The sequence below is a fragment of the Rutilus rutilus genome, assembly GCF_951802725.1.
Source record: "Rutilus rutilus genome assembly, chromosome: 21".
Taxonomy (NCBI): domain Eukaryota; kingdom Metazoa; phylum Chordata; class Actinopteri; order Cypriniformes; family Leuciscidae; genus Rutilus; species Rutilus rutilus.
In genome coordinates, this window is record NC_140226.1 from 25,770,056 (window position 1) to 25,797,386 (window position 27,331).

The window sequence follows — 27,331 nt, forward strand, 5'->3', positions numbered from 1 at the left end:
TGTCACCTGATCCTTCAGAAATCATTAGAATATGCTGATTTGGTGCTCAAGAAACCATTATAAACAAATGCTCTTTTTGCATGTGTGCAGGCCCAGGAAAGGACCAGGAGGAGCTAAGGAGGAAGGTGGAGAACGGTGTTAGGGAACTGTGGTATTTCGTACGCAGTGAGGTGAAGAAACTGCCACTGGTGGAGACTGGAGCACTACAGAAACATGTTGACACACTCCTGCAGGACCTGGGACACCAGCAAAGGTTATACACACAAATATGCATACATCATGAATACACTCGCATATGCATTTTGACCAGTAAGGCAGATATGCCTGTATTATAAATCTACACTACCTTTCAAATATTTGGGGTGGTAAGTTTTCTATTTCAAGTTCTTTTTTTTAAATGTATTTTATCCCTATGATCAAAGCTGAATTTTCAGCATCATTATTCCAGTCTTCAGTGTAACATGATCCTTCAGAAATCATTCTAATATGCTGATTTGCTGCTCAAGAAACATTTCTTTTTATCAATGTTGAAAACAGCTGTGCCGATTAATATTTTTGTAGAAACTGTGACACTTTTTCTGGATTTTTTGATGAATATAGCGTTCAAAAGAACAGCATTTGTTTGAAATAGAAATATTTTGTAACATTATACATGTCTTTACTGTCACTTTTGATCATTTTGCAGCATCTTTCTGAATACAAGTATTTTTTTTAAGTCTTACGTGCCCCTAACTTTTGAACGGTAGTAAACAAAATATGAGAAGAAAAAAATATATACATATATATAGCCTATATATACAGACCCTTTCCAAAAAATTTGAATATCATGGAAAAGTTTATTTATTTCCATAATTCCTTTCAAAACGTTACACTTCCATAGATTATAGATTCAGGGCCCACAACTTAAACGATTTCAAGTATTTAGTTGTTTATTTGTACATCATTTGGGCTTCCAGCTCATAAAACCCACGAAAACAGGATTTCAAAAAATTTGAATATTACATGAAATCACACAGTAATTACACAGTGATACCATGGTCATTGAACCAGGTTTTGGTTATTTTGGCAGTGTGGGCAGGTGCAAATCCTGCTGGAAAATGAAGGAAGCATGAAGTGCTCTGAAAATGTCCTGGTAGACGGCTGCGTTGACTCTGGATTTAATAAAGCACAGTGGACCAAAGTCCTCTTTTCTGATGAGAGCAAATTTTGCATCTCATTTGGAAACCAAGGTCCCAGAGTCTGGAGGAAGAATGGAGAGGCACACAATCCAAGATGCTTGAGGTCCAGTGTGAAGTTTCCACAGTCTGTGTTGGTTTGGGGAGCCATGTCATCGGCTGGTGTTGGTCCACTGTGCTGTCCACTCAACGCAGCCGTCTACCAGGACATTTTCAGAGCACTTCATGCTTCCTTCAGCAGACAAGCTTTATGGAGATGCTGACTTCATTTTCCAGCAGGATTTGCACCTGCCCACACTGCACAAAATAACCAAAACCTGGTTCAATGACCATGGTATCACTGTGTAATTACTGTGTGATTTCATGTAATATTCAAATTTTTTGAAATCCTGTTTTCGTCGGTTTTATGAGCTGGAAGCCCAAATTATGTACAAATAAACAACTAAATACTTGAAATCGTTTAAGTTGTGGGCCCTGAATCTATAATCTATGAAAGTTTAACGGTTTGAATGGAATTTTTGTAAAGGGTCTGTGTGTATGTATATATATATTTGACCCCTGAAATCAATTTTTAGGATTTTTTTTTCCTGTTTGAGGTCATATTTTTTTTAGTTTTTTAGTTTAATTTAAATAATAGTCTGAACTCTGAACAACCAAATCAACTTCAAACGCAACAGTAGCTTTAAAAAATATATTAAGATATCATAACATAAACACTCTGCAAGGATACATTTGAAACGATTGGCCAGTCCCTATACTCTCATTAAATCTGCATTACACAATTAACTTGATAAGCCTACAATACAATATAATGACATACAAAAAAAAATACAAATTCACTACATAAGCTTTTTTCCACTACATTTTAAATATCTGATGTACAGGCATCAAAACATTTTATTTTACAATAGAAAAAATGAATAACTCTCTCCATCTCTAATCTCTTTCTAAACAGCTGTAATCTCATGTGGCAGTAATACCATTACTGAGGTTTAATGGGTGTGTATGTTTAGATCAGTGCGTTTTCTCACACTTGAGAAAAAAGCGACCATGTAATGCGAAACAGACGCAAAAAATTTTTTTTTAATCATTACTAGAACAGTCTTAATTGTATTGTGGATGATTAGAAAGGTCAGGCTGACTTTAGTTTGTGGCTGTAAAACTAATTTAATATTATTTCTTTACAAAATGTAATTAGCCATAATCAATTGGTTTAATTAGCAGAAAAGCTGTGATGTGGCTGTTTGTAGTTTTGAGCTGTGTTTTACAGTGGTGTTTATGTGATCTTTAGGTCCATCATGACAGACCTGTATCATCTGAGCCAGGCAGATGGTGCTGGAGATTGGAGAGAGAAGGAAGCTAAAGACGTGTCCGACCTAGTACAGAACAGAATCATGTATCTACAGGTACATCACATACTCATTATTGTTTTCCTTTTCCTTTTTAAATTTTTTAGAAAGGCTTTATTATATTTATGATTACATTTGTCCCTTGAGTTTGAGTAGATGGCATTTGTGGCTAAGATTTTGATTCAGTTCTGTACAAAATCTTTTGAATCCTGTTCATCAAAAAGATTTGTTCAGATTTGCAAACCAATTTGCTTAGTGTGCCTTTTGTCAGTAGGTGGCCACAAGTGAGTATTTTGATATTATTAATGGATCACTGAATCATTTACTTAAAGGTGCTCTAAGCAATGTCACGTGTTTTTTAGGCCAAAACATTTTTTGTCACATCCAGCAAACATCTCCTCACTATCCGCTAGCTGCCTGTCCCCTGAACACACTGTAAAAAAAACGCGGTCTCTGTAGACAGCCCAGGCTCCACAAACGACAACAAAAACAAACTGGCCCAGCCTTGGCCACGAAACATAACAAACAGTGTTCCAGCCAATAACCGAAAAGAATGATTTGGGTGTGGGTGTTGGGGGTTAGTGCGTGTGCACACAGGGTTGCCAACTTTGGGACTTTGGCTGGAGTGAGACTCAACACATTCTGGGCAACCTTTGATCATTTGGGGAGCTAGCCCACATAACGCACGTCAGACAACGTTCGTAACTATAGTTGAAGTCTGTACTCTCGGCACACAGACTGATTAGGCAAGGCTACGTCTGTAGTGCAAGGCACACCATTTTATTATCTGCTTACCTTGATTGTCATCCAAACTTTGGGGAGTGGAGGAGAGAGAAGCATGAAGAGGGAAGTTTAGCTTGAGGAGAGATGTCCTAACAACGACTAACGTTAAAATTGTATATTCTTGAGAATTTTGATATGTCCGACACATGACCAAAGAGACAACGTTCCGATTAACAAATAACAAAGGACAGGGAAAAGAACAAGGAACGCGAAGTCCCGAATTTACATCGGAAAAGCGTTCAAAAGGTGGCGAGAACTCTGGCAGAAGGGCTTCTAATCCGACATTCAGGTGGCTCTGTTTTTGCTGGACAGGTGGGTAAATCCAGTTTGGTTTTTCTAAATGGTTCATGACTGTTTCAGGAAGGACGGAAGGGAGGGGGAGGGGACGGGATGAGAAGGAGGGAGGGTCGAGCTAGCCTCCGTTTTGTTTGACAATACTTCGAACGTCAACAAGAATTGACGTCACCCAACATCAGTGATTGTTCATTTTTCTTGTAAAAAAGTTATTATTTTAGTTCATTTATATATATATATATATAGTCGCTCTGGAGAAAACCGTGATATCATCGTCCAGCTCAGTTCAGTTCTCATATAATGGTGTCTATAGCCGCTTTCCGACCAAGTAGTTACAGGAACTTAGTTATAGGAACTGTCCACTTCTAAACAGTTCTATGAACTACTCTCCCCCAAACTCGGTTTTGCTGTTTGCGTTCGCACTGGCCAAGTGGCCATAGGAACTGGTAGGAGGGGTAAGGGAGTGACGCAAGCACGGCGACTTTTATTTTGACGGAGTGACGGACCTTTATTTTGACGGCGCTGAGAACGCCAGAGCAAACCATGCTTGCATTCTCTGTGTTCATTAGTTAGCGATCTGCCTAACAGTACTGTTTAACATGTTATTAGATAGAATTGTTATAGAAAGTACACAGTATATGAAAAAAAAGTTATTAGCCTATGCCGTGTGGTTGATGTCCAGTGTTGCTAGCTGAGCAGAAATACATAATCATGTTTGACTTGGTCCCCTCAAAGTTGCGTTGGATTTTCTCTTCAGCATAAAGGTTTAGAGGCCCATCTATCACTGTTTTCCATGTTTGTATCTAGTTTCTGGAGTAAATATATAGGCTATAATCTGTGTGTTTACATATAGCTGTTTTAAAAATGGCAGGTGCTGGTGTTTTGCGTGCGTTCGGTCATCAGCGTACACTAACGTCACGGGTAGTTCCTATAGTGCTGGTTTAAACCCTACTCTGAAGTAGGAGCTAAATTAGTTCCTCCAAATGGAGTTCCTAGAACTAAAGTCGTTCCTAGTCGGCGTGTTCGCACCGCAGGAACATACGGGTACTTTAGCCAATAGTTCTAGGAACTGTGAAAAGGTTCCTCCGGTCGGAAAGCGGCTTATGCAGGTATAGTGCTACTTAGAGACTCCTTATGTGATTTGCTCACGACTTAGAAGGCAGAAAAAAAATGCTTTAAAAGGAAGACACTTCAGTGAACCAAAATGTGAGTTAGTATCAGTGGTGGCTGAAGTGCACAAACAAGTACTTGAGTAAAAGTGCAGTTTGTAAGGAAGTTAAAATAACAATAAAATATAACATTTAGGCCTGGTTTCACAGACAGGGCTTAGATTAAGCCAGGATTAGGCTTTAGTTTAATTAGGACATTTAAGTAGCTTTTATAAACGTACTGATCTGCATCTTGAGAAAAAGCAATGGCACTGACATATTTTAAGATATGTCAGTGCGAGACAAGTTGCATTCAGTTATAACAGCTCAAACTTGCATTTTAGTCGGGGACTAGGCTTAAAACTTGTCAGTTAAACCAGGGGATAGTATATAAAAATGAGGAAAAACAAAATGTGTTGACAAATGTAAACATGCAATATAAAAAAAGACGTCACATAGGGCAAAATGTGTTAACATTTTAAGAATAACGCTATATAAACAAACTAGTTTTATATCATTTGAAACCGCTACGGCAGCAGGGAAGATGCATGGACATTCATTTGCGTTATTTTAACGTTGTTTAGTTTTTACCTAAAACTTAGGTAATACACAAATAAGAACATGTCAACATTCAAGCATTTCATACAGTGGGCTTAAACAGCTCACCCTTTTACAGCAGATTTAGTTCACAAACAACTGATAGTCGTGTCCTAAATATGATTTTCATTTACAATAATAAATTGGGCATTAGTAACTTACTTTTCGTGTACGCACTCAAGCTCAGAGGATCTCCCGTTCTCGGCTCATTTTGAGTCAGACTTTTGAATTCAGTAAATTGTTAACTGGATCATGTGAATCAGTGAGTTGTTGACTCAAAAACAGATGCAGTCGGATCGGTCCTATTCACAAATTAATTGTTCAGTGCGATTTGTGAACCGTTTCATTCAATAAGTTCTCATTTAATTAATTGATCAGCACCCATGAACAGTACGATGTACTCAATGGACTTTACATCTGTTCAAAAATATAAACAAACTTTCAAGGTCTTGTATGATTGAAAAATGTAACATTTAAATACTTTTCATTGAACAACCCATATTGCTTGGCTCATATGAATATTGGGGTCCCCCTTCATGTCTATAGTAATTGGCACTGCTTCCATTCCTCACAGCCTCTATTTTGTCTGTATGTTTTGTTTGTTTTTTCAAATTAAACATGGCGTCTGTTTCGAATAAAGTCTATTAGCTGAACAAGATCACATACACTCACTCACTCTCCTCCTTCCCTCTCCCCATTTATCAGTGAGAGGAGTGATTTATATTTCATTTGGCGGGACAGCAGTATTTTGTCCCTCTCTCTGAGATGGAATGGGGCGGTTGTTTTGCACTGACTCCACACTGGAGACTAAACTGACATTCAGATGCAACACAATGCAGTGCCACGCACAAGCACATAGGCTATAATCAGCAGAGCTCAGCTTGATTCTGATTCTGGGTTGATTCTCTTGCAGAAAGACTTTAAACCGCTGTCACACGGTGAAGTTAAAGATGGAATGTCAACAGCACATTGTGGCTTTTACCTGATAATCATATTTGTAACTGCATATTTGTGATAGATTTATCTTTAAGTTTTATACAGCAGGGTTCCCGCGGGGTCTTAAAAAGTCTTAAATTCTGAACTTTAAATTTAAGGCCTTAAAACGTCTTAAAAACAGCCAGATTTTCATCCGCGGTCTTAAATTTCATTTAGTCAGGTCTTAAAAAAGATTTTACCCTCGTTCATTTCCAGAAACGCTGGCCGCAGAAAGTTATTACAAAGTAGCAAAAAAGTATTGAAGTCGCTCGCCAAGAGGCAGTTCACATATCGCGTCTTTTTCGCGCTCAAGTTCATTCAAATGTAGGCGCGCGGTAAGCGTGCTTATAATAGTAGCGACGCGCTTGTTTTTTTCCAGGCGCAGCGACATGAAAAAAGACATGAAGGATGCGGGTGCACCCAAACACTACGGGTGTTTTTCTCTTCTCCGTAAATAAATCTTGTAACAGAGCTACAGCAAGTGTTTTTCGGCGGTGGAAATCCATTAGCCACTAAAACTTTTTTGTCATTGTGCATGGTTGCATAGCAACGACAGACGCCACGGGAAAATCGGTCCGAATTTTACTATTAATAATAAAAGATAAGCTAAACTGTATTGTAAATGTCAGTAAATCATTTTTTATAAAAAGAATGAGTCAAAAAAGATAAATTAAAGTCTGAAATATGTGAGGTTTATCTTTTTATAAAAACCTTTTTTGTCAACTTCATTTGAACTTCTACATGTTAGTATATAACATGTTGCAAGACTAGACACTTATAAAATCTGGCTATCATTTTTAATCGTATTATTTTAATGTTTATGTTAGTGTGTATTGATGCTAATTTTATTTGTTATTTGCTGTTTTTCTACATAAAACTGGGTGAATTGATTTCATTGTGTAGAATTAGTACTTTTTGAACAGGATTCTGTGATAACAGTGGTAATTTTTGGCACTATAATAATTAAATGAAACGTTCATGCCATTTCATCTCTAGTTATGATCAACTATGATCAACTAAAATCAACTAATTGTGTTTTTTACAGTAGGCCTATAATATGCAAAGTACAATTTTCTATAAAAAAATTATATCTGATTCTGTTCTTTTCTCTGACACACGTTGGGTCTGGAAGGTTACTAATGTGATTGCTTTATCTGTAAATGAAGTTAATGCTTTTTCAATTACTGAATTCATTGAAATAAAATGAATTCTTTGATTTGAATATTATAATATCTTTAAGACCAGATGTGTAGGTCTTAAATTTCAATCTTTATGGTCTTAAAATGTCTTAAAAAGGTCTTAAATTTGACTAACTGAAACCTGCAGGAACCCTGTACAGTCAGCAGTGGTATAAACTAAAAATGGGTCTTTGGTCTGCAATACTAAGTGCATATAGAGGCTAAAAATAAATAGGCTTAGTTATTTTATTTTTAGACTTTCATTCGCTTTAAATCTCAAGGCCATGCGTTCAATCAAACTCTGTTATTTAAGTGCATACCATAGAGTGTGGTAGCCTGGTAATACCACACTCTGCTACTTCGCTTTGCTTCGTAGACAGAGTCTGGAAGGGCATAATTGAAAAGCGTTTTCTTTCTCGCGGGGGGGCGCTTGTCTGAAGTTTAAAATCATTGGTTACCCGTAAGCCAATCACATAACGTTTGGTTATGACGTGTGTTATGCGCAGGCTCAGCCGCATCTAACTTCCACTGTAAACACATGTATGATGCGAAAACAAAACCATCGAGCGAAATACCGGAGTGAACATGGCTGTGAACGACTTTTGCAGATTATGTGAAGTAAATCTACGCATCCACGGTACAATCAGCGTCTACATCACGGCTCTCAGCCCGCTCTCTGTTCGTTGATTGGCCGTTTGTTTTGAGGCCGGAGGAAAACGGAGAGATAGGTCGCTATCTCAGACTGAGTACAGAAGCGAACTGAAATTGAGCGGAAGTACGAAGTCTGACGTTGTCAGGCTAAGAGTGTGGTATTCAAGTCATAAAAGCAAGCAAACTCTGCAAGTTGACATAAAATATGACAAATCACATTAAAATGGGTTTATGTGCAATTAGAATACATATGGATTTTGCCAACCACAATTATTATGAAATGATCAATATCTCTTTTTTTTATATACATACAGAACATGTATGCATTTACACATTTCAAATAAATGCTGTTTTTTTAACTTTCTATTTATCAAATAATACCAGAACCAGAGTACCAAATCAGCCTATCAGATTGATTTCTGTTACAATGAAGCCTGGAGTAATGGCTGCTGAAAATTCAGCTTTGCCATCATAGAAAAAAAAAAAAAAAAACGTTTTAAAACATATTCAAATAGCAAAATTTTGAATAATAATTGTCACAATACATTATATATAATGATTTTTTTTATACAATCCATCAATGAAATATTTTGTATCTATTTATAATTTGTATCATATTAAAATATTGAGGCTGAATACAGCAAAACATTACTCACATTTTTATCCCATTAAATGTGAAGCATTGTTATAATACCTATTTAATGATAATGCTAAATAAAATTCAGTATTGATATGAGTTAAAAGTAACACATTCCTGGATTGATGATGATGATGGGGTAGGCATTGGGTCTTTCTGATGGGTCAGGCAAAGAGAAACACTGCTTTGTATTATAACCTACTCATTGGGCCCAGGGGAAAACTTTTGTGCTGCTTGTACTACATTAACTTTGGCTAATAACTTTGTTTCAATGCTCTCCATCAGAGAGACGGGTTGAAACGGTAATGAGAGCTGGAGTGTGATTAAAGTGATGGAGTGTATTTTACTTTGTGTGTGAGAGTAAGACAGGTTGATAACAAAGAAGCCGTGTCTCTTATGAAGAATGACGGTCCTCTGTCTGTCTCACTACACTGCTGTCATCCATCTCTTATCTCTCTCTTGCTCCTTCCTTTCTCTTTACTCCAGTCATTCTACTCTCTATTGTCCCAGTATGAGAGAAACAGCAATAGATGGAGGGACCATTTTTCGTCCTGTTTGTTTCGTTTTCTTTCATCCAGCCAATATCATTCAGACATTATTTTCTTCAGCCATCAGGGCCAAATTTATCATTTCCTCCAGCACATTCTAAAAATATTTTCATGCCAGAGATGATTGGAGAACTTGACAAATCTGGTTCTCTCTGTATTCTATCATGTTTTTTTCTTACTGGTGGTCTTGAAAGATGTATAATACAAATGTCTTGAACTGCTCAGTGAACAGCACGGTACAGAAGACACACTTGAGCTGTCGGTCTTGCCAAATGCAAAATCATGTGGTGTTTTTGACATCTAGCAGATCAAGGAACCTGTTGGACTGTAAAAATACAGCAGCCTCAAACTGTCTTTCTACTGTAATGAAATGCAATTCAGACATTTTAAGGTACGATTTCAGTATCAACAACTGTCCTGTATGTGTAGAAACCTTCAAACCTCTCTTTCTCTTCACTGATCTGTAGAACCCTCCGGACTGCAGCAAGGCACGCAAGCTGGTGTGTAACATCAATAAGGGTTGTGGGTACGGCTGCCAGCTGCATCATGTGGTCTACTGCTTCATGATCGCCTATGGCACGCAGCGCACGCTCATACTGGAGTCGCAGAACTGGCGCTACGCCACCGGCGGCTGGGAGACCGTCTTTAAACCCGTCAGCGACTCTTGCACTGACCGCACGGGGGCCTCCACTGGACACTGGTCTGGTCAGTAACACACACGCACACTCAAACAAGACAGGACACATAACACACACATACAAGGCTAAAAAGTGCAATAACTAAATCACACTTCAAGTATTATTATAATGATCACTTTCAAAAATTGGGGTTGGTAAGATTTGTTGATGCTGAATGCAAGGCTGCATTTATTTGTTCAAAATACATTTTATTCATTATAAATGTACTGTTTTTTATTTTAAATATATTTAAAAATGTAATTTATTCCTGTGATGGTAAAGCTGAATTTTCAGCATCATTACTCCAGTATTTAGTGTCACATGATCCTTCAGAAATCATACTAATATGCTGCTCAAGAACCATTTCTTATTATTTCCAATGTTGAAAGCAGTTTTACTGCTTAATATTTTTGTAGAAATCATGATGCTTGTTTTTTTCCCCGACTGATGAATAGAAATTTCAAAAGAATAGCATTTATTTAAAAAGGAATTTTTAGAGGGTGTTTCTTATAAATGTCTTTAATTTCACTTTTGCTCAATTTAATGAATACTTGTTGAATTAAAGTATTCATCGTAAAAACAATCGTACTGAACCCAAACTTTTCAAATCACCTCAGCTATGATTGGCTGATCTCTTCGAATGTTAAATGAGTAATACTTACTTATTCATTAGAAGTTTGTGCAGACTGTAGTACAAAGGGGATGCACAGCATTTCGGTTATCGGCAGATAATTTCGTTTTGTTTTAATTTGTCTGTTTACATTGGATATAATCAGTCAATACTGGATATGTTATTGTTCATGCTTATTTCCCATATTTGCACATTCAGATTACCTTCATCAACATCTTTAATCTATACATTATGATATTGTGATGCCTAATTTTTTTAGCATTTGAAATGATTAATTTGAGTTTTTATAGTAATTTTTTTTTTTTTATTCAAGCAAAATAGTATATAATTGTAATATCTGCCATTTATCAGATATCTGCTATCTAAAATAGGCTATCATAACACAAAACAAATTATAAGCTTATTAGTATTGGCAGAATTTTGATATTAGCGCATCCCTATTTAAATTCAGTCCATGCTAAAAATGTGCCAGATGGTTAGGTGAAATTTAGAAGTGATCAGGGACCTTGATAATACACTTCATCTGCTTGTTTCTTATGTTAAGATTGGGGATGTGCATTTTGTTTATTTTATATACTGCAATCATTTTTTAAATTATTTTTCTCAGTACACATGTTTTTTTGTTATCTCGCTGTTTTAAATTGTCAATTGTCAAGTGCTGGTTAGCTGATTGTCTTTCATAAATGCAAGAAAATGTATTCAATAATGGATTTTTTTGAAGTGTCCAGTCGGGAAACACACTAACGGTCATTTTTATTTACACTGGTCCTGCGTAAGAGTCTGTCTAATAGGCTGAATCCAGTGTTCGGGGAAAACTCTCTACAGCTGGAGTGAACCTGCTGTGCTCTTAAAAGGAAAGCAGAGGGGAAGGAGAGACTGCCTTTAAAACATGAAAGAAATGACCTCAAAACAAAGCAGCGCTTTCCCATCACTCTTTCCTCCCTGAGGACACAGTCTCTCTTAGTGTGCCCTAAAGTCTGAGTTTCTGCACTCCACGGACCAGTGAGATTGACAGAGATGGAGCGAGTGAAATTAAACATGCCATTCCAACTCATTACGTTACATACATTTATGCATTTGGTAGGCATTTTTATCCAAAGCGACTTACAATGTATTCAAGATGGAGCTCGAAGTGGTCCGTTACTCACTGTTTTTTACATTCCCTGGGAAGTGAACCCATGACCTTGGTGTTGCTAGTGCCATGCCATCAGTTTTCACACATTAACATTAACATTTCAGCTTCTCATAATAAACGCCCATACTGACAATACCCAAATGAATTCAGGCTAATTCTAGTGGAGCTTTCGATGGTTCTCAATAATGTGCATAACATAACCCTGTTAATGCCTCTAGTTATAACACGCACGGGGTCGAAGGGCAGACAAAATCCTTAAGGATAATCCTGCTGGCGTTTAGAGAAAATACCCCCAGCAACATGCACACCCAAACACATGCAGCATTTAAAATGAATCAGTGTCGCTTCAGCGGTACATATACGCATAGACAGCATGAATTAAAAATAATAAAGAAGCCTCCTCCCCTGAAGCCCCCCCCTTCAATTTATTCATCGGGATGCAAGGACAAGATGTAATTTAGATTCTCTTGCTGCTCTAATGAGGATGAGAGAGAGAGAGTTATTTTGTTTATCAGTGCAATGAGGGGTGCTGGGCTGGAAAAACCTCATCCTCATGCAAAGAGCCTAACAGCAAGGTTATATAAGAACGGCTGGGGAGTTTCTCAAACACTTCTTTGTGTAAAAATACTTTTTAACATTTAATGCTGCATAAGGCATAATTTAAACCTGGCACACAGTCTCTTTGAAGATGTTTTTCCCTGATAAAGTTTTTTTCTCACTGTTACTACATGCCAGTGGTTGAACAATATGGATTTTTCAATAGTTATTGCCTTTTGTTCCAGATATCTTTAGAGTGTTTCAGCCACCATGTAATGTGCATATATATACAGTACTGTGCAAAAGTCTTAGGCACGTTAGTATTTTCACCAGAAAAAAAATGGTTTTAAGACCAGTAGGAAATATCAGTTTACATTTCGAAACATTCCTTTTGCCATTAAAGGAACACTCCACCGTTTTTTCATATTAAACTATGTTATTCCCTTAACTAAGACGAGTTGATACATATCTCTCTCGTCTCAGTGCGTGCACTCAATCGCTCTGGCGCGCGGCGACACTTTGATAGCACTTAGCTTAGCCCAGTTCATTCATTAGGGACCAAACAGAGATGAAGTTAGAAGCGACCAAACACCTCCACGTTTTCCCTATTTAAATACAGTTACACGACCAAGTATGGTGACACAAAATAAAACGTGGCGCTTTTCTAAGCGGGTAAAAAGGATAACTATAATCTATGGCGGAATAGCACTTGGGACTCGGGAGTACTTCGATCACTTTTATCCTTTTTACCCACTTAGAAAAGCGCCACGTTTTATTTTGTGTCACCATACTTGGTCGTGTAAATGTATTTAAATAGGGAAAACGTGGAGGTGTTTGGTCGCTTCTAACTTCATCTCTGTTTGGTCCCTAATGAATGAACTGGGCTAAGCTAAGTGCTATCAAAGTGTCGCCGCGCGCCAGAGCGATTGAGTGCACGCACTGAGACGAGAGAGGTATGTATCAACTCGTCTTAGTTAAGGGAATAACATAGTTTAATATGAAAAAACGGTGGAGTGTTCCTTTAATTGTAATAATCCAGCGAGATTTTTGTATGCACAAAGAATCTGACAATATTTGTATGCTGTTTGCAGGAAGGTTTCTTCAAGCGTTTTAGAGATGTTGCCACAGTTCTTCTGGATTTAATCTGTCTCAGTTTTTTCTGTTTCTTCATGTAATCACAGACAGACTCAATGATGGTGAGATCAGATCTCCGCTTGGAGCATACCGGCTGTTGTCAGACTCCTTGTGCATACAAAAATCTCACTGGATTATTACAATTAATGGCAAAAGGATTGTTTGGAAATGTAAACTGATATTTCCTACTGACACACTAGAGCAAAATATATAAATAACTGTCTTAAAACCATTTTTTTCTGGTGAGAATTATTATAATTAATGGCAAAAGGAATGTTTGGAAATGTAAACTGATATGTCCTACAGCAAAAGATAAATAACTGACTTAAAACCATTTTTTGTGTGTGTGAAAATACTAACGTGCCTAAGACATTTGCACAGTACTGTACATATGCGCATTATATATATACCGATATGGCTTCCAATATATTCTACATCCCCATGGTCTGAAACATACTCTTGGCATGTGTGTAAGCACATAATAACACATCCAGTGTAATGGCACAGACATTTGAAGGGATCTCCATCACCTCACCCCTTGAGGTTTGTTACCGCCACACTAATGCAAGAAGGCATGTGATGTATGTGGCATATACACACTGACAAATTGTGCACCTTGAATGCACTGTAAGTCACTTTGGATAAAACCGGCTGCCAAAGGCGTTAATGTAATCTAAAGGATGTTCAGCTGGCATTTGAATCTGTTTTTATACCTACTTGTATTATGTTTGTGGCCTAAGGGTGTCTTTTTTTCCTCTCCTGCTCCTGTGTTCTCAGCCCACACACTTTATTCCTTGTGAGCAGCTTCTCCGTCAAGCTTTATTGACTTGCTAATTGTAAATTAATCTCATATTGGAAAAGCATGTTGGGCCAATTTACAGTCCATTCTGCAATATTTCATTTCTCCAGTGCATTCCTTTATCTTTTCCGCTCATTGTCTTGTGCCTTTGTCTGTAGGTGAAGCAAACGATCGGGATGTTCAGGTCATAGAGTTGCCCATCGTGGACAGCCTGCACCCTCGTCCCCCATACCTGCCCCTGGCCATCCCTGAAGACCTTGCGGACCGACTTCAGAGGCTTCACGGAGACCCAGCCGTGTGGTGGGTGTCTCAGTTTGTCAAGTACCTGATCCGCCCTCAGGCCTGGCTGATGAAGGAGATGGAAGAGGCCACCAACAAGCTGGGCTTCAAGCACCCCATTATAGGGTGAGACATTACACATTATATCATCAAATCCACTCAGACGCTACATATTTCAATGTTTTTTATTAGTGAAGCCAGAACGTACTATGCTTACTATACTTATTAAAATAATTGTGACTCATTGTTTCTTGGGAAATTAAGCAATCAGCTAAAACATAAGCTTTTTTCTAAATAATTTTTTGTCCAAAATAATAGATTTTCAATAAAAATATGTATAATTTATATTTTTTTATATAATTATTATTATTATCAATAATAGTCCCACTGTTTAAAGCTATGTGTTTAAATCTTCCTCAAGCTTAGGAAACACAGGCACTGTAAGGTTTTGAATGTATTTATGTGTGAGAGAGGGAAGGAGGGGGAGAAAAGGAGGAGAGAGACCCTTTCACACAAACCATCACTACTCCAACAATCAATCTCCACTTACACCCACTTTGCTCTCTGCTGGGAGCGCAACCACTCACAGCCATCTTTCTGTCTCTATCTCTCTCGCACACACTATTCGTACTTTCTCTGTCATCTTTTTATTCAGGCACCCATCCTTACACTTACACATACACACATAATGGTTGGCATTTTCAGAAAACCGGCACCCCAAAGCGTAAAACCTTTAAACATCCGTTTAAAAAAATAACACAATTTTATTCTGCTGGTCTATATTTTTTCCTGTTCGTTGGCGACCTTGAATCCCTTTCTCAAACGGACACACACAATCAGCCTGACCCAGGAATTGCTCCTCTCTCCAGGGTACATGTGCGCCGGACAGATAAGGTAGGGACGGAGGCGGCATTCCACCCCATAGAAGAGTACATGGCGCATGTGGAGGACCACTACCAGAGCCTGGCCCAGCGCATGCATGTGGACAAGAAACGGGTTTACCTCGCCACCGACGACCCCTCTCTACTGCAAGAGGCCAAGTCTAAGTGAGTACAATTTATACAGTCTTAGTATCCCATGCAGTGTTTCTTCTCAATTAAATTGATCTAAATTGAAATAAAGAAGACAAAAATAATCATCAAGAGAACAGCTTAGAATCATTAAGAATACACTAAGTTGTAACCATTCTAACCAACATGGAACATCATCATTAAGTGACTGAAATAAAACACTGTAAGGGTATAGCCTGGGTTCTCCCAAGGTCTTTTTCTCCATTCTGCCACCTGATGGAGTTTTGGTTCCTTGCCACGGTCGCCTTTTTCCACCTTTGTTGCCATTAGCTTGGCTTGCTTAGTTGGGGACATTAAATTTAACATTTGATTTAATATTCAACAATAATGTTGATCTGCCTGCATTGACACTATTAGACAAGAACTGAACTGAGCTGGACGATGACATCATGGTTTACTCCAGAGCGTCTATATATATATAAATTAACTAAATTAATAACTTTTTTAAAACAAAAATGAAACATCACTCAACTGTTTTCTTCTGGAAACAAACTTGTTTGCATTATTTTTCTGTTATCTCTGTAAAGCTGCTTTGAAACAATCTGTATTTTAAAAAAAGCGCTATGTAAATAAATGTGACTTGACTATCAATTTGACTAAGGCCGTGTCCACAGAGCGTTTTTTTCCCAAGGCCAGGCTATTTTTCCAGTTGTTTTCAATGGGAGTGCCACGAATTTAAAAACGGCAGCAACGAGACGAGGTGCTGAGCGTCTATTTTTCCAGACGCCAAGAGTTGAAAAATGTTCAGCTTTGGGTAAAACGCTGTTCTCATTACTATCACTTTTTACCCAGTCATCCAATCACAGTGGAGGAGGGACGAGACAAATACGACATTGACCAACTGTCACATACTGCTTGTACAACGACAGCAGATGACAACAACAAGCACAATAGTGAAACAAAATCATTTAAAACAATGTCTCTGAAAAAAGTGCTGTGTTACCGAAACGCTCTCAAGCGCCCGCATCTAGGCATTTTCAGAAGACCACCTGGCATTTTCAGCTGGCTAAAAATGCTTTGGTGGACACACGGCCTAAAGGCTCTTTCACACCATGGATGATAACTGTAATGATAACTATAACTAGAAAGATTGAATAATCATTAATAATGTGAAAAGATAAGTCCTTTTGTGCACAGAGTGCATTCTGGGATTCTTTTATTAGCAAAGGATACATGCAGTGCTGCATTAGAATTTGGCCAAATCTAGGTGTTTAATAATATTTGCTGTTCTCTGTTTGGAACAGCCTTGACGTCATAAGCATGCTTGAAATGATGCCTAAAATTGCTGTACACTGTAGGTAGGCAGCTGACCAGGGTTTGGAACATAGCAAGAGGTGGGCCATCAGGAGGGCCTTTTAATCAACATTTGTTTTGTGTTTGTGTGCAGGTACCCTGATTATGAATTTATTAGTGATAATTCTATTTCATGGTCTGCTGGGCTACACAACCGCTACACTGAAAACTCTCTGAGAGGAGTCATCTTGGATATCCACTTCCTTTCCAGGACAAACTTCTTAGTGTGCACCTTCTCCTCACAGGTACAGTCTGACCCACTTCTTATAGAAGTTTTTGTTCTGTTTGTCTCCTACATGGTCATGTCCCTTTCTGCTCGCCAAACACCTTTAGCTGTGTGATGACTTCATTGTGCATGTGTTTTCCTGCATGTACTGCCCAAACCTCCCACAGCATTTCTATGGGGTTAAGACTTGACCATTTTATAACTCTCCATTTCCTCTTGTTCTTCTTCCCATTTTCTTTAGTTTTTTTTTTTCTTTTTCTTTTTTGAGCTTCAGCTTTTTTATGGATAAATTCAAGTCCTCTCTGGTACAATCCAGACTTTGTGGTTAGCTCTGACTTTATGTTTGGTTTGTGATTTTTGATTTCATGCCAGAAATGGTGTCTGGCAAAAAATAGTCTAGAATTACTATCAACAGAAAGTCTGGTCCATTTATTCTGGCCAGGAATCGCCCACTTAAGACAACTGCCGATTTTGGCTGCCAAAATCAATGATATTAACTAATATTTGTATATTACAAATTGCTAGCGTGACATATTTATTGGCAGTTGATTAATTCCCATTATGACATTATGACTTCTGATGAAGTCACAATTGTGCACTCTCACATAAAAAAGACCATAGTAATAGGGGTAGCCAACCCTGCTTCTGTAGACTTCAGTTTCAACACACCTGTCTGTTATTTTTAAGTAACCCTAAACTACTCAACTTCAATAAGTGTTCGATATAATTTTTATGCACTGCAAAAAATTCTGCGCCTGCGTGTTGCCTGCGCCTGTGACCGTCGCAGCTTGTGGCAATAACTGATAAGGCCTGCCATTTCTGTTGCGTATGAGAAACATAAACGGTGAATGTGCCAAAAGCGGAACGATACAGAGCTGCTTGTTTGAACCACGCACCACACAGAACATTTATCAGTTCGGCTCAAAACACACTGAGCTTAGAGTGAATGCATTTACTTGCTGACTGTCTCAATCACGCCACCACTAAACAGCGCTGTGAGACCCTGTGAAAAGCGTTCGAGTTCGGTGCAGAGTTCTCACATACAAACCACAAATCAAATGCCTTGTGATTTCAAGTACTTAAAAGCCAGATGAAGCAGCGCTGACATTCTCAACAACACTGATGCAGAAAACAGAAGAAACAGAAACACTGAGCCACCACAATACAGTCAGAAGGCTTTTCGATCCACAAGTTGCCAACATTTACCATGATTTACTGTAGAAACACTAATGAAGCCATGGGATTGTGGCAGAATATTGTGGAGTCTTTTTTGTTATTAAGCTATAGCAGTTTGCATTTGTATTATACTACTGTAAATGTCTTTAGGCTACTGTTTTTCATAACAAATACCATAGAAGCAATATAGTTAATATTTTTACCCTGGTAGTGAGGTGCAATGCGTGGTTTTACCTGTGGTTAAAATGCTCTAAACACTAGATCCAAATCCAAACCACAGTGCAATGGAAGAACAAATTTTACCCTGTAAAAATGTGGTTGTTTTTTTGTTAATAAACATACATTTACATCTGCATCCCAACTCAAGCTACAGTAAAATGTTCACTTGTTTGACAAGTTTTTGTCAAGTTATCTGATGAAAAAACCACAAGGAGCAAAGATCTGCCTTTAAACTTGTACATTTATTGTGATATTTATCATTATTAACTGATATGAAAAATATTAACGTGATCATTTTTTTGGCCATATCGCCCAGCCCTACTCTACAGTATGGTAGCCTTCCAAGAGCAAGACTTTACCAATCAACAATGGTAAAGATCCATAAAAATGGCCACAGCATGTCGAGAATTAGAAAGAAAACTTTTGGTCCAGTGACTTTTCTTAATCCATCATTATAGCAGTCTGATACATTTTAAACAAGACTTTGTTTCCCGACAAACTGATTAAAAACCCCTGCCGAGGCCAGCTAGTCAGATCCAAGTTTCTGATTTTGAAATCCGAAATCTTGACATTTTTGTGTGCAGTATGCTCCAGACTGTGGGTACTTTGTTCTAATATTCCTTAAGCTTCACTTCATCTCTTCATGAGGAGCACTTAACCATTGTAAAATCCATTCATCTTTGTCAGGTGCAACTACATATCCCTTTCAACTCCGCTCAGAGGATTCTGCTTGAAAGGAGCTTGTGAACATGTGTCTTTGTTTTCCTTTCCACTGTGCACAGGTGTGTCGAGTGGCCTATGAGATCATGCAGACTCTCCACCCAGACGCTTCCTCTTTCTTCTACTCCCTCGACGACATCTACTACTTCGGTGGGCAGAACGCCCACAACCAGATCGCCATCTACCCGCACCAACCACGCAACAGCGAAGACATCCCACTAGAGCCCGGAGACTTGATCGGCGTCGCGGGCAATCATTGGGACGGATACTCTAAGGGAATCAACCGCAAAATGGGCCGTACTGGCCTCTACCCCTCCTATAAAGTCAAAGAGAAGATCGAGACAGTGAAGTATCCCACGTACCCAGAGGCGGACAAACTTCTCAAGAAGCCGTAGAGAAAGACAGTACAAATACTCTTGTTTATGAAATGAGGAAACCCTGGACCACCCAAATGGGATGCACTTTGTGTGTGAGTGTGTATGAATGTGTTCGTGTACATGTGTGTGTGTGTTGTCTAGGGGTTCTCCAAAGGGTTTTGGGACATCTTCCTAACTCTGGTGCTTGGACCTTGAGTCCCCCTGAAATAGGAATCAGGGTCGTGGAAGACAAAAAACAAAGAGCATGAACTCAAGACAACAGAAAAACGGAAGGCACTGTACTGTAGGTACTTTCTAATTAATCTCCGGGTAATGAAGGGGACTAAATACGTTTATTTAAGAACACAACTGGAAGAAGAAACATTGCGACAAACCGATCATGTCAAAGGAATCATAAACCCGGGTTACTCTCGTCCTCCTATGCTCTTATACCTCCTTGTGCACAATGATGGCATCCTTTACTCTAGCCTCAGTCTACTTGTTTCTCTCATGCCATCGCTTTGCCAACTGACACTCCTCTTCACACCCATGAGCTATTAATTTCCACTGCCATACTGTGCTTTTAAATGTGACTTATGCTGTTTTTATTTTCACTGTAAGGTTTATCATGTGTTTGTGTGAGTGTGTATGTGCGTTTGTGTGTGAAGTGTGCGGAAACGGTGCCTATGAGGGCGATTGACTTTAACGGAAAGAGTTTTGACTCTGGAGCCTTACGGACCAGCCTTTCCACGCAGAATTACACTCCTCCCCTCCTTTCCATGTAGTGTCTTATCCACAGCCGTGTGTCCATCATGTTTTTTAAGAGATCATTTCATTTTATTGCATTTTAAAATACAAAACAGATAAGAAAATGACACTTAATATGAAGATAAGGATACTAATATTATTAATGATATGATGAGAAGAGAAAGAATAATTATGGTAAGAATGACACTTGCTGTCATTATAAATTTTAGTTAATCATGAAGGAGTTGTTCATTGTTTTATGTTTGCGGGCATTGTCTCTTTGGTAAGCAGATCAAATAAATTGATCAGCCAAATTTGGTCTATGTCTGTATTTTACTATTGTGTGTGTATGTCTGTATTTTAATATTGTGTGGTGTGTGTGTGTGCGTGCGTGTGCGTGTGTATGTTTGGCTATTCTTTAGGGACAATTGACTTAAAGCTGACAAACTACATTTTTTGTTTTATTATTGTGCTGGCACAACACGACATTGTACGTTTTTTGTCCCAGTTTTATATTTTATATTTAGCCTATATTCACACAGTAGCATAATATGTTTTCAGTGCTATTTTAGTGCACTAAATTCCACTGTATTCACACACAGTTTGATTATAAACAAGAGTATTTTAACCGAACTAGCTTCCTGACACTTTCAAGACTCAAAATCGCTATGTCAATAAATCTGTGTGAACCGAACCTTATTTAACTGCTTGTGTCATATGATCTGTGATATAAAGCTTTCTGATGTTCTAGACGTCGGCATTTTTTATATTTACAATGTCAGGCGATATAGCGAGAACTGTTTGAAGGCTGTTGTATGAGCAGGACAGTGTGGAAAAATATGGTTGTCGATCACTGACACTGACTGTGTGAATGTACATACAACAGGTGTTTTCAAACTTTTTGCTTTGACAAACCCCATTGGGAAGAATTCTAAAATATGAAGACCTAAAAATCTGAAATATTATAAATATGTGATAAATGTGTAAAAATATTCAGTTATTTTTTTTTATTGTATCTTACCTGTCTATATCGATATATATCTATATATTAATTCTGCACTTTTTTGTCATTTTTAGTTCAAAATAAGCTATTCATTTATTAACAAATTTCTGATAATCCCAGGTTGCTATGGTCACACAGGTTAGTCGTGGCCACGAGAATAAGATGTCGTTCCCTTAATCTCGAGGCCACAACTTCACATCATGTGGCCATGACATAAGGATGACGTTTCAGTAGCTTTTATAAGCGTGCCCTAGAAAAAAAAAACATTACTGGTGTGCATCTTGAGACAAAACAATGGGACTGACATATTTTTTCAGTGCAAGTTGCTTTCTGTTAAAACAACTCAAACATGCATCTATCGTCTGTCTGTCTATCTGATTTTCTATCCATCCATACATCCGTATGATTTTTTGTATCTTTGTCTGACTGTCTATCTAATTTTCATCCATCCCTATGTTTTTTTTGTCTATCAGTGTCTTGTCTATCTGATTTTCTATCCATTCATGCATCCGCATGTTTTTCTGTCTCTCTGTCTGACTGTCTATCTAATTTTCCATCCATCCAGAAAGGAAGTCGATGTTAACCAAAATTGTTTGGTTATGAACATTCTTCAAAATATCTTCTTTTGGGTTCAGTAGAGCAAAGAAAGGCTTCAGGTTTCAATTTCGAATGATGACAGACTTTTAATTTTGGGGTGAACAGTCCCTTTAAGGGATATTAGCGGCAAATAAATACAGTACAAGTCTCAAATCAAACGTGTGTGTTCATGTGCCACCTGCTTATGCAATTTTAGTACCATAGAGAGGTGAGATTTTCAGTCGTGTCAATAATTAATTACAAACCTGATGCATGCGTGTGAGTGTGTGCGTCATAGCCCAAATTACAGCTCTGAAACCAAGTTCAGTTCCCAGCGGTGGGCTAAACAGAATGAACGTTTCTCCAAGGTGTTCCTGAACACGCAGGTCACACACTGCTCTCATTAATTAAACCACAGCACACTCTTGAGCAGGTATTTCAATGAAATTGCTATTTACAATTATTTATTGAACTGACCAATGAACCCCATATGCTTATGAAAATATAACAAATAGGAAAATAAGCTCTCTCTCCCAGCAGGATGTCATGTTGTTCTTGGAGGCTCTCAGAAGGAGACTGGATCTGTTTTTCTGGTGCCTCTCGGATTCCTCAGTTTTATGACCTGATTCCAAGTTCAGATAAATTTGGGACTTGCTATAAACACTGTAGACGACATGTCTTAAAGGTACACCAATCACCAAAGTTTACCCAGTAACTACAATTTTGTCCGCGTTTTCTTACCTTCATGCTAGTCCGTGCTTTCTTTCTTCTGTGGAAGCCAAAAGAAGATGATTAACAGAATGTTTATGATGTTGTTTTTTATATATTGAAACAGACTTGACAGAAAATACCAGAAAAGTATCATAAAAGTGACCCATATTACTAAACCATTTGATAACTTTGATTGAGGAACAGACAATCTTCCCTCATAAGTTTTTTTTTTCTGTATTGAAATGAACATCCGGGTGAAACAGATTATCGAAAAGAAAAAAATGTGGAGCAGTGACTTGGTTCTATCCATCGGTTGTTGAATGGATGGAGGCACATCTGAATGTGAAATGCTGTAGATTGTAGTTGAGGACTGATTTTTATACCTCACCAGAGACGAGTCAGTTCGTTAAAAGATAGAGATTTGGATGGACATTTAGTTTGAGTATTACGATGTCAAAAAAAAAAAATTTAAACGTACACGGATGAATCATTCACAATAAGATTTATAGCATGCATTTAGAAAATAGATTAGACTTTAAGAGCTAAAATGCTAATTAACTCCCTTTGTGCCTTAGAAAGAACAGCAGGTTTGTAATGATACATTAAAATGGCAGAATTTCAATTTTGCGTGAACTATCCCTTTAACTGAACTGAATATTTACAAAACAGCAGCTGTAATTCTTTAGGAGGCAGGAGATGAAGTGCTCTAATCAAGGGCAACAATTTGTAGAAGCAGGAATTGAAGCATTGCCCCTAGAATAGGTTTTCTAGAATGATTAGCGTCCTGTCTGCCTGCAGCCTCAATTAACTGCCAAAGACCCCCACATCACCCTCTATCTCTCTCTCGTTGGCATTAGTTTGCATGTTGGCTGAAACAGCGTGTTTCTGGTCTTCTAGCATCTGGGCTTTTAGCGCTGTTAGCAGCTGGGCTGATCTGATAGCTTGGGTGATTAAGAGGTTGCGTCTCTGCCTCGACACGCAGAGAAATTGCAGCACGGCTCTTATCTCTTCACACGTTAAACGTCTTTACTTTTACAGCCGCTCCTCGCCTCTCCCTCTCCATCTGTCTTTTTTCCGCTCTAGATGCAGGACTATAGAATAGAGATTTGAAGGTATGAGGGTACAGTATAATTCCTTCCTAAATCAATCACGACTCAGTTACTGAATGTCAATGTGTGCTTAAGGTAAGCCTTTCTAGGCCCGAAGACTTAAGACTAAAAAGTGTACTTGTTATTTATGTAATAATTTCCTGTCTAAAACTTTAGGTTTCCAGAATCTTTTGCTTATTTGAACCCTTTCCAGCAGTGACTGTATTTTGAGATCCATCTTTTCACACTGAGAACAATTGAGGGGGGTGAAAACTTTTTGAATTTGAAGATCAAGGTAAATTGTACTTAATTTGTCTTCCGGGAAACATGTAAGTATCTTCTGTTGCTTCGAATGGCAGTACTAAATACAAAATATATATATTTAAACAAAATGAGAAAATTTTTGACATCTTCATCCTGTTCAAAAGTTTTCACCCCCAGCTCTGAAAGGGATTGTTCACCCAAAAATGAAACTTAGCCCATGATTTACTCACCCTGAATCCATCCTAGGTGTATATGACATTCTTCTTTCAGACGAAGACAATCTGAGTTATATTTAAAAATATCCTGGCTCTTCTAAGCTTTATAATGGGAGTGAATGGGTGCATGTCTTTGGAAGTCCATCACAGCGCATCCATTCATGATTAAAGTGCTCCACGTGTCTCCGGGGGTTAATAAAGGCCTTCTGAAGCCATGCAATGCGTACGTGTAAGAAAAATATCCATATTTAAAACTTTATCGACTAAAATAACTAGCTTCCGGCAGACGGCCGCACACATCGATTTACCCCAAAATAGTCGCCCTTGAACTTGATGCACAACGTAATGATGAACGCGGTTGACCAGCCCTGTTTGTTGGAACTCCGAGAGGTGTCAAAACTTACGCCACTCCTACGTCATACATCGTTAAGGGTTACTCTTTTGGTGCAAGTCCACTTGCGTAGGAACCTAGTTGTTTTAGTCTATAAAGTTTTAAATATGGATATTTTTCTTACACAAACGCATTGCTTCGCTTCAGAAGGCCTTTATTAAGTCCCGGAGACGCGCAGAGCACTTTTATGATGGATGGGGATGGACTTCCAAAGACATACACTCATTCACTCCCATTGCTTGGAAGAGCCAGGACATTTTTTTTAATATAACTTTGATTGTATTCGTCTAAAAGAAGAATGTCATATACACCTAGGATGACTTCAGGGTGAGTAAATCATGGGCTAATATTCATTTTTGGGTGAACCTTTAATGCATCGTGTTTCCTTCTAGAGCATCAGTGAGTGTTTGTACCTTTTTTAATAGTTGTGTTTGAGTCCCTCAGTTGTCCTCAGTGTGAAAAGATGGATCTAAAAACCAGACAGTCACTGCTGGAAAGGGTTCATATGCAAAATATGCTGGAAAACTGAAGAATTTGCCAGACCTGAAGGATTTTTCTCAAGAACATCGGGCAGTTTAACTGCTCGGGACAAACAAGGGACAAAAAAACAGTCGTGGATTCTCCAGGTAACAACACACAGTATTAAGAATCAAGGGTATGTAAACTTTTGAACGAGGTCATTTGTATAAATTCAGTTATTATTTTGTCTTGTGGACATGTAAACATCTTTAATGTAAACTTTCTGGTTCAGGACAGTTCTAAATAAAAAATAACATGCATTTTGTATGATCCCTCTTATTTTGTTAAAATAATTCACATTTTGCAGATTCTCCAAGGTGTATGTAAACTTATGAGCATGACTGTAAATGTGTGAGTTTGTGTGAGAAATGAATTTCAGGATCGTAACCAGTCGGGAAACAAGAAACTGTGAGTTTGTAACATTTGCTGGACGACGACCTTCACTCTTGTCGTGTCGGCTTGATCTAATAAGATTAAAGGAACGCCCGGGGTTAAATACAAGGTAAGCTCTGTCATTCATCTGTAACATGCTGTCGGTTACCGCTGACATTAATTTCGATTTGTCGCAGAATTCACTATTTTATTCGTCGCTCTTTACTTACTATCTTCTTGCTAAACAAGTACACTAACTAAACACAACAACCTTGGTTTGGTGTAGATAGATAGATAGATAGAAAGGGGCGGGGCTACACAAGGTCTATATTAAATGAAGCAAGAGTGCACAGTTGGTTATCAAAGATGAGTTTTAAGGGATACAATTATTGACTACTGGGGATCTTAAGTCGAACCCCCACTACATTTGCGATAATTGCATGTATTGAGTAAATGTAATTCAGTCAGTCTTCAAAACAATACAGCAATGGCTTCTTGCTTCATAGGCCCGCTGATAAGAGGTTTTCATGCATTTTTCAGACACAAACCCTTCTAAAGCAGTCCTAAACTGACCTTCATTACAAATATAAAGCAGTTTAGAGATTCTCTGACGTTTCTCGAAATGATGTCAGTGACCCCAGCAGCTTTTAAACGGTGAAACTTCCCCTTGCGCTTTCTTTCAGCCAACTGGCGGCGAGTCGTATATGGATGCTTTGAAATGACAAATGACTTCGTCAGCTTCGTAAATGAGAAATCACTGAACCACATCAGACAGCAGATGGAATCCGTTACTTTAAAAGCTTTTTGCAGAATTCTGCATTGAAAAGAAGTAATTGTCTGTCATTTGTGCTGTCATTAAATGGACTGTGTACGCTTGTGTGTGCGAGACAATATGAGGGGAGACACAGATCTATGTTGTTGTTTTTTTTCATTCATTCAAGTGTTCAACCAATATTCAATCTTTATAAGGTCTTTTACCATCATAGCAATACTGCTTTAGTCATCTAAGCATGAGACACATTAATTCAGGAGTTTTCAAGTGGGCACTTTGGAGTCACAACATTTTTTATAGAAAATCAAGGACAAAAAAAAGTTAACTTTTTTTATTTTACATTATTACTGTTTCATTTCAGGTTTATAAAAACAAATACCCTGTCAGCTTAATATAAAATAAATATTTTTGGGATGATTTTTTTTTTTATATATATAATGTTGAATTTAATGCAGTGGTGGCAGTTATTTAATTGCAAACTCAAAAAATCTTTACAAAAATATACACTTAAACCTAAATGGGTCTTTAATCATTTCTAAATTAGTTGTTTCCAATTTAATTGGAATATTAAGCAATTAAATTGACGTGTTTAATGATATAATGATTTTTTTATTTTTTATTTTAGCTTTAGGCTGAACATAAAAATAAACCCTATAAAATGCTGAACACTGGCCATAACCTTGTCCAGCAGTTGGTGAGCGAGAGAAGAGGAGAGTGAAAGAATCGCTACTCTCTCTGGGACTGCAGGTCATCTGCTGTAATTAAGGTGTCACTCTCTGACACTTGAATAAATATGTGGTGAAAGCAAAGGACGAAAAGGTGTATGAAGGAACTGTGCTGCTTTTGACAGCAGACAAAGAATGAGGATAAAGATGTAAACAAAGCTGAAAAGGATGATGAGTGAAAGAAAAGCCCTCTGTAGGTGATGCGAGACGGTTTTTATTGGATCCTGAGGGGATTTATTCCACAGTCCTACTGGAACAGGCATTCTGCTGGTTTATTTGTCAGTAATGGTCCAGCTGTACTTTTTCAGGTGAGCTCATATGGTGTCAACTCTTTTAGCACAGCAAAAGAACAAAGGCTTAT

At 38.1% G+C, this 27,331-nt stretch overlaps 1 protein-coding gene across 1 annotated transcript in view; it reads left to right on the forward strand.

The window, feature by feature from the left end:
* Positions 1-21,026, forward strand: part of fut8a (fucosyltransferase 8a (alpha (1,6) fucosyltransferase)) — a 92,278-nt gene extending 71,252 nt beyond the window's left edge. Inside the window, exons 5-11 of the mRNA XM_084393522.1 lie at positions 91-253; positions 2,467-2,581; positions 9,803-10,040; positions 14,407-14,653; positions 15,397-15,573; positions 16,985-17,135; positions 19,294-21,026. Of these exons, the coding sequence (XP_084249648.1) occupies positions 91-253; positions 2,467-2,581; positions 9,803-10,040; positions 14,407-14,653; positions 15,397-15,573; positions 16,985-17,135; positions 19,294-19,626 (1,424 nt within the window). The 3' untranslated portion in view covers positions 19,627-21,026. The remainder of the gene's footprint in view (positions 1-90; positions 254-2,466; positions 2,582-9,802; positions 10,041-14,406; positions 14,654-15,396; positions 15,574-16,984; positions 17,136-19,293) is intronic.
* The last annotated feature ends 6,305 nt before the right edge of the window (positions 21,027-27,331 follow it).